Source organism: Mastomys coucha, unplaced genomic scaffold (assembly GCF_008632895.1).
Source record: "Mastomys coucha isolate ucsf_1 unplaced genomic scaffold, UCSF_Mcou_1 pScaffold22, whole genome shotgun sequence".
Taxonomy (NCBI): domain Eukaryota; kingdom Metazoa; phylum Chordata; class Mammalia; order Rodentia; family Muridae; genus Mastomys; species Mastomys coucha.
This window is the reverse complement of record NW_022196905.1, coordinates 28,666,626-28,682,328: the sequence shown is the minus strand read 5'-3', so window position 1 is coordinate 28,682,328 and position 15,703 is coordinate 28,666,626. Positions and strand designations below refer to the sequence as shown.

Sequence of the window (15,703 nt, the reverse complement as noted above, 5' to 3'; positions counted from 1 at the left end):
GCTGGGCAGAAGAGACATAGGTGGGGTTTAGGTTTTCTGGGCTTGGGGTTGGAAAAAAACCATGAGAAGAAGGTGTAGAAGGAACGAAGGAGAAGCTACCATGGGTTTAGGCGAGCCATAAAAATGTGGTCCCAAGGGCTGGCCAATTGGAATCGAGAGCAGCCCAGGTGAAACATAGTAAGTAGTAAGTAATGATTTGGGGTTATCAGTAGGAAAGTAGGTTCTAGTTGCATCTAAGGCAGACATCTATCTGCCCAGCTCTTGTGCTCGTTAGGGGTTATTGTAAGTATAAAGGTTGTGTGTGGTTTTTATCCATGACCTAAACGGTCAAAGGCCATCAAGAAACCCCAGGTTGGAATTAAAAATCTCTACAACAGGCTATGAAGTCACTCCTTGCAGCTTTCTCTTTCCTCCTGAACAACAAACCCTGACTCTCACTTGGACCTATTGTTACACAACTGGCTGGTGACATTTCTCAGCCTCCTTGGAAGCTGGCTATGTGTGTGTGTGTACAAGTTCTTCCATCTCTGAGAAATACTAGAGAATAAACTTTGGGAGTGTTAGTCTGAAGTGTAGAACATTCTTTTCTTCTTTTTTTTCCAGTAGGTTCATGGGCTTAGGTGGTGATGGCTAGGAACCAGTGAAGCCATCCTGAATCCTGAGCAAACAGGTCAAGGATGGTAGCCAAAGAAGCTGGTTCCTGCCACATGTCCAGAATTACCTCTGCACACGCTTCTTGGATGGGAACATAGTCTGTGATGCTCGGAGCTTTCTGCCTATAGTTATGCCTGGTCCTGACCTACCCACCTCCTCGGGCTCAGCCTGTATCCTGGGCACAACTTCCAACTATGAAGCACAGAAACAGCTTGGGAATAGCCCCAGGCTTTGGACTTGGTCAAGGGTGGACAGACCCCAGATAGTTTATTAATCTACTTATTACTGGACATGAATTCATGTGTCTGCTCCAAGTCTTCACTTGGAGAAGATGGTGGCTTTGGATGAGCTGCTTTTAGTTTCTTCTTAAAATTTTTACTTATTTTTATGTGCATGTATATATATGGGTGCATAAGCAAGTATGTGCATTTTCATGGGGAGGCCAGAGAACGACCTCAGTGTCATTCCTTAAGAACCATCCACCTTGTGTTTTGAGACAGTTTCCCACTAGCGTGGTGCTCAGCAAATAGGCTAGACTGACTAGTGAGCCCCAGGGGCCCATCTTCTTGGCCTCTGAAGTGCTGTGATTATAAATGTTTGTTACCATGCCTGGTCTTTTTCTTTTTTTTTTTTAAACAAAAATAAATTTATTTCTTATGTTTATGTGTATTTTCCTGCATGTATGTATGTGCATCACATGCATGCAGGGCCCATGAAGTCCAGAAGAGGGGTTTGATTATTTGAAGATGGAGTTAGAGAAAGTTGTGAGCAGTCATGGAGGTGCTGGGAACTGAACCAGGAGCCTTGCCAAGAGCATCCAGTGCTCTTAACCACTGTGCTATCTCTCTAGCCCATGCCTAGTTCCCCCACCCCCACTCCTAGTGAGTTCTGGCATGCTGAACCTTCTTCTGCTATCAAGGCAAACACTTCACTGATGAGCTACCTTCCCAGCCCCAGAAGCAGTTTTTATGATGAGAGAGCATAAGGTTGTGGACTCTTAGGTGATCTGTTAGTTGGACAAATAGTGAAGAACAGGCAAACAGGTCTGAATCCCAGCATTTAGGCTGGAGGAAAAAAAAATGTTTGTTTGTAAAACCATGAGGCTGCCTGGAACTACACAGAAATGGGTGGAGAGCAGCTTATAAGGAGTAAGAAGCAGGCTACAAAGCTGAGCAGGTCCGGGGCTGAGGGGTCAAGGGAAGATGCAGGAGCTGCTTGGGCAGTAGAGGGTACACACACTGTATTAAGAGGTAGTCATCTGGCCAGGCAGCGGTGGCACACGCCTTTAATACCAGCACTTGGGAGCCAGAGGCAGGCGGATTTCTGAGTTCGAGGCCAGCCTGGTCTACAGAGTGAGTTCCAGGACAGCCAGAGCTACATAGAGAAACCCTGTCTTGAAACCAACCAACCAAACAAAAAGAGGTAATTATCTGGGTCACCTGTTGAGAGAGAGAGAGAGAGAGAGAGAGAGAGAGAGAGAGAGAGAGAGAGAGAGAGAGAGAGAGAGAGAGAGACACTAAATCGGAGGTGGTGGAAAGCACCCTACTTTCCTTATTTTAGGAAGTGGGAATAAAAGCGCAGAGGTAGCCCGCTAAGGCCAGAAAATCAGCAAAGATTGGCGAACTGGAGTTAGCGAGAAGACGTGAGGATGGCCTGTGCCTGGCTCCCTATGGCGGACCTCACCTTAACCTGCCCGCCTACCTGCAGGCCCCTTGGGTTCCTTAGGCTTCCACCTGCCCCCGCGTCCTCTCTCCAGGCGCCGCAGATCGCCTAGGCGTCGTTTAGGCGCCGTCACCTAGCAACGCCGCGCAGGCCCTGCCCGCGGTGGGCGCCGGGACCTGTAGTCCTGAGCCTCCCTCCTTTGGTGCGCGTCCCGGGTGGGGTACGGCGTGGCGCTGGGCGGGGATTGGAGGCCTCGCCCGGTTCACCCCATCCACTTCGACGGGCTGGGGGCGTGCGGCGCCTCCGGCGCATGTGCGGTCTTGATTAGCGGAGGCGCCGGGTGCTCGCCCGCCGTGAAGCTCCGCGCGCCCTGTGCCCGCGCCTTTCCGCGCGCCCGCCCGCCCGCTCGCGGGTTTGGGTCGGCCGCGCGCAGCTCGCTGAGCATCCTTCCGGCCGCGCACCTGCCCCGCGCACCTGCAGCCAGCTGCTAGGCGCTCGGCACAGCGCTCGGGATCTGCTTGCTAAGGCAGGTCCTGGCCCTGCCTGCGTGTCCGCCCCGCTTCGCAGCCGGACCCGGGCGCAGCGCTGCAGAGGGCGAGGGCCGCCCGGAGCGTGGCCGGGGCCGGCGCGGCGATGATGAACAGATTCCGAAAGTGGCTGTACAAACCCAAGGTGAGCGGCTCCAGCTGCGGACCGTGTCCCGGCGTTGCGCTTTCCCCCCTCCAGTTCCTTTACCCTGAAGGTCCCTCTTTGATAAGACAGACCTCGTTTCCCTGGCCCTGTATGAATCTCTTTCTCCAGCTCATGCGATGGCCTTTCCGTGCATTCCGCGACTTGGACAGACCATGTACCTGCCGCGCATTGACTGTTCTTTTCCAGTATCAGACGGGGCTCTTTCTTTCTGCCCTGCGTGTACTGTCGTGTTTCTCCTCGTCTGGGTACTAGATGGGCCCCAGATCGCACCCAGCGGTCCCAGCCTGCGTGCTCAGACCCTCTACTTCTCTTGGTTCCCTCTTGCCTCATCGCAAATGCGCTTTCATCTTTTCGCACCACAATTATTCTGGCCTAGGGTAGTGGGTCTCCCACCCTTCCTTCCATATGCACCGACCTTCTCACTCCCCTTTCTCCAACCCCTAGGCTTTGGTCAGACCCCTTCTTCCCGTATCTGTGAAGTCTCTCACGCCGCGGTTCGATCCTCTATCCCAAACCGGACTAATTGGATCTTGGTCTAGTTCGCATCCCTAGCCTGGTCCGGTAGCTGCCTGCACCCTTTTGGATCTCCGACTACTTCTCTTCCCAGTCGCCGGGTGAGGCTCCTGGAGCTTGCAGCTTCTGCCGACCTTAGGTGCGATTCACTAGCCAGTTCGGGTCCCGGCGGCGCGCCCCGCGCCTCGGCAGCCGCGCCAGTCGCACTGCGGGCGCTGCGTCCCGCTGCCTGCCTGGGGCTGGCAGCCGAGAGCCGGACCCGGTGCGCTCTGCTCGCCGCTGGGCGATGCAAAGCTAGGATCCAGAGAAGATCCAGTATGCGTCTGCGGCGTCTAAAGCTGCACGTTGCAGGTTGGCGGAGTCAGGGGATGCCAACGCTGGAGGTCTTCAAAGGGTCACGACCTGGGTGGGGTCACTGCAAAGACTAGGGGCGGGAGCAGTGCAGCGACTGCGTGCTGGTGTCTCCGAAGTCAGAGGCCTCCTTTTCTTTGGCCCACCCAAGGAACTGACCCTTCTCCCGCCGTGACTTGCCACATTTTTTGGCTTAGGGTTTCTGTCCCAGACTCTGTGAGGTCTCTCGGGGTAGGGCGAGTATTCTGGAGAGACAGCTGGTCTGTTTGGAAGACTGGCATTCGAGGTTTGGGGGACGTTCAGGGACCTGAAACTCTTATGGCTTTTGTCTGCCGAGGTCAGGAAGTTTTTCCTCGGGTTAGAGAGTGTTGGGGTGAAGGCTTACAAAGCATGGGGCCGCCCTTGATCAGCCTTGGACTGGCCGGAAGGTATTCTGGGTTCTTGTACGCTGGTGCAGCAGCGGTTCGAGCTCCTGTGTTCCGGGTACTGGGCAAATATGCTGGGGGGTTGTGTGTGGGAACCCTTGCGACCCTTGCGATGGGTGTGGTTTGAGTCTTGCTTGCCCTTAGCCACGCCCTAGGCGTAGGGCCCTCTCTGTGCTGCAATCTCTTCAATGTGCTCAGTCCTGCCTGCTGTTGATTAGTGGGTCTGCTAGCGGCTGCCCTGCTTATCTGTACGATGAGTGTTTTTTTCCCCTATTGAGTGAATTTTTTAGTGCAAGAAAAACAAAATCCAACAACAGCAACAACATAACAAGTTCAGTGCTGAAAAAGTCATTGCAGGGATGGGATTTACTTTTTCAATAACAAATGTCAGGGAGCAGGGGGGACTGTTTGCATGTGGAGCTACACCCCTGTCTTCTCAGAATGCTTGCGGAGCGCTTGGGCATCCAGGTGCCATTTTCAGCAGTGCCACAGTGGAAAAGGTGCGTTCTGCAGCCCTCCTCAGTTGTTGGAAGGGAAGGAGCAGCGCCTACACATACCCAATTCACAGTGGCCTTCCTTTGTTGTGCCCCAGAGTTAAGTATCATGTCCATAACGTTCCCTGTTCAGCAGTCGATTGTTTTCTAGGTGCAGACCATGGCAAGTGGAGGGCTGAGTTAGTAACTTTGGGTGATTCAGCCCAGAGTCATGTACTTTTTAGAAGGGAAGAGATAGGTTAGGTTAGATTCCTCACTGTCTCCCCCCCGCCCCCCCAGCTGTCCTCTTTCTCATTGTCATTTTTCAGTAAGCTGTCTGAAACTGTCCTTGACCTCTGGACTCGAGCCACATCTCTGTCTGAGATCTTGAGGAGGCCATGACTGTCCCTGGAGCTGATGCCCTGTGGTCAGTCTAATCGTAAGACATCTCTTGTTTGAGATCTGTCGTTGAATTTCAGTGCCTTGATTGTTTGAAGCATTTGGGTTGTGTTATGTCATCCTAGTAGTTTTTAATTTTTCAAACCAAAGCTTAGATTTTTGCCTCCAATTACGAAGCGATTATGTTTCTCCTTCCTACTTATTTGAACATATTTTAGCACGAGTGAGTTGAGAGTTGGTCCTGAGATGGTTCTAGGCCTGGGAGAGTTAAATGCTAGCTGTGGTGCTGTCGTAGGGAGATTGCTTTGGACGTGGTCCCCTTTCACTTCCTATTTAGATACACTATTTAAATAACAGTTAAACGTAACTGCTGCTTTGCTTTAAGACTGAACACATACAGACCATGTTCATAACTTGTGGTGGAAATATTTTGAGAAATATTGTTATTTCTACAGTTCAAAGAAGCAATGGGAAATGCTTAGATTATTTTCTTTTTTCTTTTTTTTCTTTTTGTTTTTTTTGAGACAGGGTTTCTGTGTATAGCCCTGGCTGTCCTGGAACTCACTCTGTAGACCAGGCTGGCCTCGAACTCAGAAGTCTGCCTGCCTCTGGCTCCCAAATGCTCGGATTAAAGATGTGCACCACCACTGCCCGGCTAGATTATTTTCTAAATGACAAAAATTTTGGTTTTGAAAGCACTAAAAACTATTTGAGTTGGAGGAAAAACATACCCCGTGAATAATATAATGTTAAAATGGCATGTCAAAGCATTATATTTTCATTGATTTTCTTAAAGTTGGCCTTTGAATAGCTTTTTTTCCCCCTTGATGAAGCACTATCAAATTCCTGTTATTCTGGATTTGGCGTCTGTGAGGAAAAGATGCAGAGGCTGAGCTGTCCATATTGCTTAGAGTGTGCAGGCAAAGATTTTCTCAGAAAGAATGTATGTGTCAGAAAAGTAAGGCAGTTGATGACCTTCTTTGAAACAAAGGTCTAAGCTTTTTTTTTTGCTTGGCTGTAGCTTTCTCTGACTGACCTGGGTGATACCAAGAGGGAGGAAGGATAAAACCCTAGGCTGAGACCCTGCCAGAGCTGGAATTCTTGGCTGTCATAGGAAAGCCCATTGATGTGCATGGAGGTGCATTTGTGCTTTCTGTCTTTAAGGAGGAATTGATTGGCAGGTGGTTCTGCTTGTCAGGGGGATGGGAATGGTGGATGTGGTGTTTAGTTTCTGCACTTAGACATAGACCCCATAAAGAGCCTTCTTATCTCAGCTCCAAACCACTCCCAGGGAGGTGGCTATTGACCTGCGTGCCACTCCTTTGCTTTGGTGGAGTCTCCTTGCAGTCCTTCACTGTGTGATGTGGAGATACTGTTTGCAAACATTTAGGGTTCAGGTTACAGGTGAGATGGCCCTCACCAAGGGAAGCCAGTGAGACTTGGTGGCTGTCTTTTCTCTTAACAAACAGTTTTTTTTAAAAAACTTGCCAGGCGGTGGTGGCGCACGCCTTTAATCCCAGCACTTGGGAGGCAGAGGCAGGCAGATTTCTGAGTTGGAGGCCCCCCTGGCCTACAGAGTGAGTTCCAGGACAGCCAGGGCTACACAGAGAAACCCTGTCTCAAAAAAACAAAAAAACAAGCAAAAAACCCCCCAAACCCCCCAAACCAAAAACTTGTATTTATTTATTTATTAATTATTGTGCGGGGACGGGGGGGTCTGTGCTTGCCATGGTACACACATGGAGGTCAAAGGACAACTTTCAGGACTTGGTTCTCTCCTTTCTCCATGTGACATACAGAGATAGAATTCAGGTCTTCAAGGCTTAGTGGCAAGCATCTTTTCACGCTGAGCCATCTTGCCAGCCCTTTTAATTAATTAACTTTTGTGTGTGTGTGTGTGTGTGTGTGTGTGTGTGTGTTTGGGCCAAATGTTGACCTTGAGCATCTTCTTTGACTGCTTTCTGTTCTGTTTTTTGAGATCAGTGTCTCAGTGAACCTGGACTCGATGTTTTGACCAGACTTTCTGCCCAGAGAGCCATGGGAACCCTCTTGGCCCCCTCCTCCCAGCAGCGTAATTCCCGATGTTCAGTGCTCTACCTGGCTTTTATGTGATGCTGGGAAACCAAACTCAGGACTTCACGGTCGCCCAACAAACTCTTTACCTACTGCCATATCTCATAGTCTTAGTTGGCCAGGATCCAGATCCATAGTCAGGGGCCTTTCAAGTTCTTACTCAAATGCCACAGACCATCCTACTGGCTGCCTTTCATTAACCAGCTTCCTCCTTACATGCTCCATGCCACCCCATGCTTCTTGACTAATGGCCAACCTGTGTGGTACCTGGAATCGCAGTGGTAGGTGGGGGCAAGTCTGGAGTTGGGGCAGAGGGTAGTTGTTCCCATCACCTGCCTTCATCTCCCACCCCTTCCAGAGCCCTTTCTTCAGACTCAGCATTCTCCGGCTGTTCTAGGGCCAGCTAGGGAGCCTAAAGTGGCTTTTTTAGGCCTCCTCCATGCAGGGCTCCCAGCAAGAAGCTGGTCTCATTTCCCAGGCTTTCCTGTGGTTTCTGTAGTAGGGAGTGTGGAGCCTCACAGCTCCTGTTGTAAAGCTGCAGGGTGACCGAGAGGCAGCATAGCAGGCAGGACCAGTGTTGGTTTCTGAGGGACTTTGTCAGTGCCTGGGCTCCATTCCCCAACAGTGCAGCAGGATTACTGGAAATGTGTGATGCGATTTCTGTTAAATGGGCGAGTCATAGCTGGAAGGACTAAGCTCCACTTAATTGATATTTGGAGTTGGCATCCAGGAAGGTCACGTGGGGGAAGGGAGCCGGGGGTGTGCCAACACCCCTGCCCAACACCATATGGGGCAGTGGTTACATCCATTCAGCCTGTAGAGGAGAGATGACCTTTAAGGTGACCTTAGTGCCTGTACTGAAAACTACTAGGATAGCAGCGATGCTTCTCATATCAGTACAGAGATGTACACCTAAGAACCCACCAGTGCAGCGAACTTCGGCTTGTCGGCACTGACAGCTACGTGGAGCAGGTGTGTTCTGTGCCCTGCAGAGGTGATAGTGCACGAACCCCAGCTCAAAGAGAAACAGATGCTTAGAATCTGGGAATGACAAGATTTTTCTCTCATTTTAAGTTATCCCGAGTCTTTGTTCATGGTTTCTGTGACTATATAGCACTGGGGCCAGAGACAAGGCAGCACGGGCTTCCTCCACTAGGGCCTGGGTGGGGGTCCTTTACCCATCCCTCTCAGCTCTGTGCCTTGGTTTCCCCTAGCTGTCAGGTGGAAGTGGAAGCTGCCATGCAGAGTTGTTGGGAGTAAAGGCCCATAATGGTAGCTCAGCCCCAATTGCTGCCAGTGTCAAGAGAATTCATGGGTAGGATAAGAGGGTGTGGCCTCATTGCAGGAGCCCCAGAGGCTCTGAGAGCCTTCAGCTGGCTTCTGTCAGGTCCTTGTGAGACTGAAAGTCTCCACAGTTGCACATTGCCCTGCCCTTCTTTTTCTTAGTGCTGAGAGCAGACCTCGGTACACGTTAAGGAAGGAATCCTAAAGGACTTAGCCATGGAGACCTGTAGCACATGAAACCCACACTGCTCTTCCTTTTTCTGAGGGTGAGGGTGCTGGCTGCCAAGTATTGTCTTATCCAGGTACTGCCTTCCTGTTATTGGGATGGCTAGGCTAGGGCTGAAAGGCAGCCACCAAGACAGCAACGGGGCCATCTTGCCAAGCTTGGTCCCAAGCCTCTCAGGTCACCCTCCGATGGCTTGTGTCCCTTGCTTGGTGGCTGGAGGCTCAGGGTCTAGGGTAGGACCCTGGAGCCACAGGATGGCAGGTCTTAACGGAAGGAATCTGGTATAAGTGATAGCTTGAGACTTAGCTTCTTTCCATTCCACTAATCTCTGGTTGGCCATGCTAGGTAGGTGGGAAAGACAGACTTCTGTTGATGAAACACAGAGGTTTGGGTTGTTGTTGTTAACATTTAGAACTAGAACTATCCCAGTGGACTTCATTTTTACAAATGATGTCTTGGAAAGGACAAGTGAGCTTGATGCAGGCCCATAGCCATGCTGAATGGCCTGTCAAACCTCAGAGCTGAAACTGAAACCGGCGTTGTCCTTTGCATGTTAGCAAAGTCCTATTTTCTGCAGGAAGTGTGGCTGTTGTCAGCTCTTGTATGGATTCCCTTTGGCAAGACAATTACTTTTGTGCTTTCCACAGTTGGGTTGCAAAGAAACTTAGATATTGATGGGCAATCCAAGTGTTTAAAGGGGAAAGACAAAAATGAATAGGTTTTTTTTTTTTTTTCAAGTGATCTGAATAGATGAAGGAGAAGTAGAATGGAGCATTTTCCATTATGGTAATTTATGTAGAGCAGTGGGATCAGATGAATGGGTGGTTTTCCCCTTACTGTATTTGAAGCCCTTCCATTTCTCATTGTTTTCATGCTGGGTGGAGGCAGGGTGGTGGTGGCAGGGAGTGGATGTCCTCCCAGTTCCACATAGCCAGTACTGTGTCTCAGCTGTGGTGAGTTTCTCTAGCTGAGCCCCACTCCGCTTGCCAAGCAGACAGGGTGCTGCACTGTCTTCTTAGGGAGTTTGGAGGTAGTCAGCGTGTGAGAGTGTTCCAGTTATTTTTAGGAATATTACGACTAAGAAACCATCTATGATCATGATTAACTACATAAATGCCAGTTAGGCTCTTATACAAACTACATCCTTGTTCTTATCAGCGTTACAAATAGTAAATGGCCTATTTGTCCGCTATTCAACAATAGTCTGTCACAATAGTAAGTGTCTGTCAGCTGGTAAGTGTAGGTCCCTGGGACTGAAGGTCATCAGGACAGGACACTTTCTCACATAGCCATCTTGCTGGCCCTGTAGCATTTTTTTGTTGTTGTTGTTTTGTTTTTTCAAGACAGGGTTTCTCTGTATAGCCCTGGTTGTCCTGGACCTCACTCTGTAGACCAGGCTGGCCTCGAACTCAGAAATCTACCTGCCTCTGGCTCCCAAATGCTGGGATTAAAGGCGTGTGCCACCACTGCCTGGCCCTGTCACACTTTTTGAGGCTAATAGATAACCAGGGTAAAGGTATTCAGGGTCTTGGTTCTTGAAGTGCTAGCTGTTCCAGTTTTCCAGCTGACATCCACTCATCTGAAAACAATCCCTGCCACCCCTGATGGGGACAGGTCACCGTAGCAACTCGGAGGAGGATCTTTGCATCCCTATGTATCTTCTCTTTCTGCTTGGACACCTGTGGCCCTTCACCCGGGGCTTCTAAAAGATTCAAGTGCACCGATGGTGTGTCTTGGATTGATTGTTGTGGGCTAATTCCATCAAATCTCTACCACCACACCCATCGATAAGTTGCTCCACTGAGTGTAGCTTAACTCTATTGCAGTTTGTCAGCAAGTAGGGCGGGAATGGAGGGTGCTGGCTCCCTAGGAAATCTGGGGGTTGTTGGGTCTTGTGGGCCTCAAGCCTCACATAGGTGGCCCTTCAGCTGAGATAGCAGAAGGACAGACTTCTTCAGCAGTCAGCAGAATGAAGGCAAAGGGCTCAGAGCCTCACTGCAGCGGGCACCTGAGATGTAGGTGGGTCTGGCTGAATGGCTTTCTGTGTCTGGAGCACTGGGGATGAGGTGGGGACCACAGAGGTGTCAGCTCTGCTTTTGGGGACCATTCAAGCCTTGCGGGTGAAAGGAGCAGGACTGGCAGTTGGGGACGGTGATGTTAGTGCAGGGACAGTTGGTGGCTCCTGATGGATGGGGAGCATGGGCAGGGATGGGTGGGGCCTCGATGTGGAAGGGGAAGGTTAGGGATACTGTTTGTAGAATGGGAGGCATGGAGGAGCTGATTGGTAGGGCAGGAGTTGGAGTTTGAACTGGCATGTTTGAGGGGCCAGGCAGTACCTTTGAAAGGAGGTAAAAGGAAAGAATAGACTTGGCTCCTGACCCTGGGGTAGATATTTCAGATGGACAGCCCCACCACAAATTGTCTCAAATATGAGGAAAAAGCACAGGACAGGTATAGGCTTAGAATTTTCAAAATCTGTTTTATTAAGAGTTCTCAAATGCTTTGACCATATTTCTATCCCACCATCCAAATGTAAGGAGGAAGAGGTGGTAAATAGGACAATGGGGGTGTAGACCTGTTTAGAAGTCGTTTTGAGGTGGGGGAGGGGCAATTCCAATCTCTGTTGTCAGGACACCAGTAGTCCAGACACAAATCAGCAGTGGTAGCATGATCCAGCCGAAACAGCCAGGCCTCCACCAAATCATCATGAGTCAGCACAGTGATGAGAACCAGCAGGAATGCCAGGAGACGTTCTCTGCTGTGCCTCTCTCAACGAAGTGATGATCAGCGAACATGCGAGGCCAGCAAAGCATTGCAAGGCTAGCTATGCAAGCGTGCCATCGCTGTCCGTTGGGTCCTACTTATATTCTCTCCAAATATCATGTGTCCTCTCAGGGGTCTTGCTTCAGGAAAGCAGCACGTGACACAATCAGAAATTTCACTTCAGACAGGTTCTAAGTACTAAGTTGGCAGGAGAGAAGGTTAGTCCTCTAGATCCAGGAGTGAGGTTAGTCCTCTAGATTTAAAGCCCAAGGCTGGTGACATAGGTTGGGGGTGTGTATGTCCTATGGAAGCTTTGGCTGGGCAGCACACCCAGGGAGTGAAGCTTCGGCTGGACAGGAGCTAGGCATCACAGGACCATGAGGCTGGTAAGGTGGCTTTGGAGTAACATTCTGTGGTCTCTTATTCTGCTGGAAGCTCAATTGAGATTCCCCCACCGCCCACCTCCAGTACTTGGAATGGAGCCCAGGGTCTGTGTGTACATGCTGGTCTTCTGAAGGGAGATTTTGGGTAGCAGAGCAAAGGTGGCATTGCGCATCCCAAGCTCAGCATGGAAATCACACAGCACAGCATCACTGTGATGACAGCTCAGCATCACTGTGGTGGCACTCACAGGCCAGTCCTCACTGGGTCAGTCGGGGCTGCCAGTCACCAAAATACATGTGTGTACACAGAAATAGCCTGGGAAGCACTTGGAGTGTTGGCTTAGGCAGAGGGATGTGAGGTTAGTGTCAGGGAGCCCTTTCAGAGTGTGTCGGACGGGATTTCAGGAGAGAGAACAGAGTGGAGGAGGAGGTGCTTTAGCTTGTGACTGGGAGTTTCTTAAGGTGAGTGATGGAGTTTGGGAAGCCCACATCCCAGATAGATAAGTGGTACCAAGCGGGTCCATGAGTGAGACTGTGGGTAAGACGAAGCAGCGTCATAAGAGACAAGGCTTAGTCGGGCAGTGGTGGCACGTGGCACACGCCTTTAATCTCAGCACTTGGGAGGCAGAGGCAAGCAGATTTGTGAGTTCGAGGCCAGCCTTGTCTACAGAGTGACTTCCAGGACAGCCAGGGCTACACAGAGAAACCCTGTCTTGAAAAACCAAAAGAGAGAGAGAGAGAGAGAGAGAGAGAGAGAGAGAGAGAATGAGAGAGAGAGAGGCTTATGTGCCTTACAGTTTTGGAGGTTTAAGTCTGTGCTGTTTAGTTTTGTCCGCTTGACACAAGCTAGGGTAATCTGGGAAGAGGGAACCTCAAATGAGAAAATGTCCCCTTCAGATTGACTTGTGAGGTATCACAAGGATATCACAAGAAGTTCTTTGGTGAGTTACTCTTTATGAATTCACAAGAAGTGAAGATCAGCAACGCAACATAAGGTAAACCAATACAAAAGCATTGTCAGCGAAGATTTGTGGGGCAGAACAAGGCAAACCAATGCCTGAGCCTCGTCCCACTGTCTGCGGGGTCATATTTATATTCTTTCTAAACATCATGCATCCTCTCACCTGTGTCTGCTTTAGCAAAACATCCTTTTATCTGTCTGCCCCAGTAAAAAATATCATATGACATAACTGAGTTTTCAAAGAAACCAGGAATTTCTACTCCAACTCTCCTGTCAGTGGTCCCAGTGACTTAAGGACCTCCCACCAAGTCCCACCTCTTAAAAGTCCCATCTCCCAAGTTTTCAGTTGCCATAGATGCTTGGAGGACACTACCCATACCTAAACCCTCACATTGCAGAACACAGAAATCTAAGGAGCCAGATTAAAATGCTGGGCTGGTAAAAGTCTGTCTCCTCTTGTGTTAACAGATGAGATGGGTAAAGACTGGAGGCCCAGAGGTCCATGGACAAGATCTTTTTGGGCTAGAGGAATGGAGTCCTTGTTTCAGCTAAGCTGTAGTTTTGAAAGAAGACTGGAATGGAAGACAATTTTAGATGAAGATAAAAAAGTAACCACCCCCAAATCCTTGCTGAAAAAGCCCTGGAAAATAGTCTCCAAAAGAAATCAAAGTCAGAAGGAAGGAGTGGGAGGCAAGAAGTGCTGATGGGCAGGGATGCCTGAGTGCATGTGGGCAGAACCAAATAGCAGTTGCTGTGTGGAATGATGGGAGCCCTGCCTCTCAAGAATGAGATGAAGGCCTGATGGGTGTGAGCAGGTGTGGGATGTCTAAGATGGCTGACTGCAGACCATGATTTTATTGTATGAATTAATGCAGGGCAAGGACTGGGATAATGGGTCCGGTAACTTCAGGAGAGAAGGAAAGGAGAGCAGGAAGATGCCATCAACTGAAGCAGCAAGGAAGGGACAGGGCAGCACAAGCAGAGCTTGTGCGAATCAGAGGAAGCGGCAGTGCTGTGTACTAACAACACATGCATTGGCTGTTGTAACTGTGAGCAAAGCTAGCCCACCTGGCCAGACTCTTAGATGGTGTTTCAAAATCCTACTGTGAGCCGTAGGCTGCAGCTGATCCCTGGGATCTACAGAGTGGTGGAAAGAGATGACTTGCTTGTCATTTCCCTAAACAAAGGGAGTGAGCCTTTGTTAATGTTGGCAAGCTGCCTGCCTGCTACAGAGCCTGGAAACCTGGTGCAAGCTGCCTGCCTGCTACAGAGCCTGGAAACCTGGTGCACATGTGCGTGTGCGTCTGTGTGTCTGTGTGTCTTTCTATGTGTGGTCACTGGCCTTGTTGGGGAGCTGGCTCTGGGAGGGAGGTTGGCCTGCAGGACATTTGCTGAAGCCTTTCCTGGAAGGGAAGGAGGCAAGATTGGGAATAATGAAAGGTGGGCTCCAGTGCAGGCTTAAGGGAGGCCTTAGCTGACCCAGTAGTTTCTAGAAGCTGAGATGACTCTTCAGGCTAGCCCGCAGCTGGACCAGACTTCTCTACTTTTGATTGACCGGTTGCAGATGGGGCTACCATGCAGGAGCCCTTCCCTAACAGTGGATGGGTGGGGGTGTTGGCTACAACACTAGAAACACTAGTTTGTAGTGTTGGTTACAACACTAGGAGCTCCGGGGAGCAAGGTCTTTGGTGTAGACATGCTCTACACAAGCATTTTGGGGTCACCTGTCCTTGTCACTGCTGGAATACTCACTGATGTTGACCTTACAGCCTCTTTTGTCAACTTGAAGTGTCTGGAAAGGCCAGGCTGACCTGACAGCCGGCAGAAGTTTATCAGATCAGCTATTGAGTGTGGCAGATCAAGAATAAGCATTCCTTCCTCCTGTTTGAACCTGTGTTTGGAGAGAGACGGCCACATCTAGTTCTTAGTGGCTACTCAGTACTGAGACCTGTCTCCTGATGTGACCACAGGACTTTTTGCTCTGTTGGGTGCCTGTTATTTTGTGGTCTTGATAACTTTAGGCTTTTGTCTCAGCATTGTGAGTAGATATCAGGAGTAGCTACATTTTCCAAGGCTGCTGGGATTCCCGAAAGTTGAATAGAGTTGAAGGTCTCAGTTTCCTCTGCTGCAAGGTGACAGACAGATCCCTCATGCTTTGAACCAAACACAGAGGCTCCCAGAAGACCCAAGGACTACCCTCTACTCCAGCAGCTGTACACTGGCCCCTGGGAACAGCCAGCTTTGTGCTAAAGCTGTTCTCTGAGTCTAATCGGCCAGGGCTCTGAGCTGGGTAGACTGGGAATGGGTTTCATGGGTCAGATGGAGCCCTTAGAGAACACTGGTCCCTCTGATGCCTGAATTTTTTGACGTGCTTGTGGGTACCAGTTTGGTTTTGGGTGGTTTCCCAGTAGTGGGAATGGCAAGGCTGAGAATCCCTAGCTCTGAGTGTCCCTATAAAGTCTTTCCCAGGTGGCCCCCAAGCCAAGCCATGTCAGGGATCCTAGAGCACTTGGGGGACCTCTCTCAGCACTGCCAGGACTTCTGTCATGGATTAAGGGTGTATGTCATACACCTGGCAAGTTCTATAAATTTTTGTTGTTGTTTTTGTTTTGACATCTAGCCTTCATCCATGTGCCTCTTCAGCAGTGCTGGTGCTGGCTGGCTGATACCATCTGCCCACTTGCTCCCTCTCCATGTCACTTGCTTGTTGTCTTCCTGTGGCTATTTTCCATCAGGCGCATGGGTCCCTCTATAAAAACTGTGACAAAGCGGCTATCTTTCTGATAGCAGCTCTGGCTTGAGAACTTCATTTGTTGGGTTTCTCCTCGTTGCTGGTGCTATTG

At 50.0% G+C, this 15,703-nt stretch overlaps 2 protein-coding genes across 6 annotated transcripts in view; one reads left to right on the top strand and one right to left on the bottom strand.

Moving 5' to 3' along the window:
• Positions 1–2,693, bottom strand: part of Cfap99 (cilia and flagella associated protein 99) — a 46,827-nt gene extending 44,134 nt beyond the window's left edge. For 3 of the 4 annotated variants that reach the window (XR_004110240.1, XM_031341045.1, XM_031341043.1), the window contains exon 1: positions 2,356–2,693. The gene's annotated coding sequence lies outside the window, so the exon portion shown is untranslated. Of the gene's footprint in view, positions 1–2,337 lie in introns of all 4 variants that reach the window. The other variant, XM_031341044.1, reaches the window with a different exon arrangement.
• The window catches only part of Zfyve28 (zinc finger FYVE-type containing 28), a 91,849-nt gene continuing 78,706 nt past the window's right edge, over positions 2,561–15,703 (top strand). For both annotated transcript variants that reach the window (XM_031341042.1, XM_031341041.1), the window contains exon 1: positions 2,561–2,988. In XM_031341042.1, the coding sequence (XP_031196902.1) occupies positions 2,950–2,988 (39 nt within the window). In that variant the 5' untranslated portion in view covers positions 2,561–2,949. The remainder of the gene's footprint in view (positions 2,989–15,703) is intronic.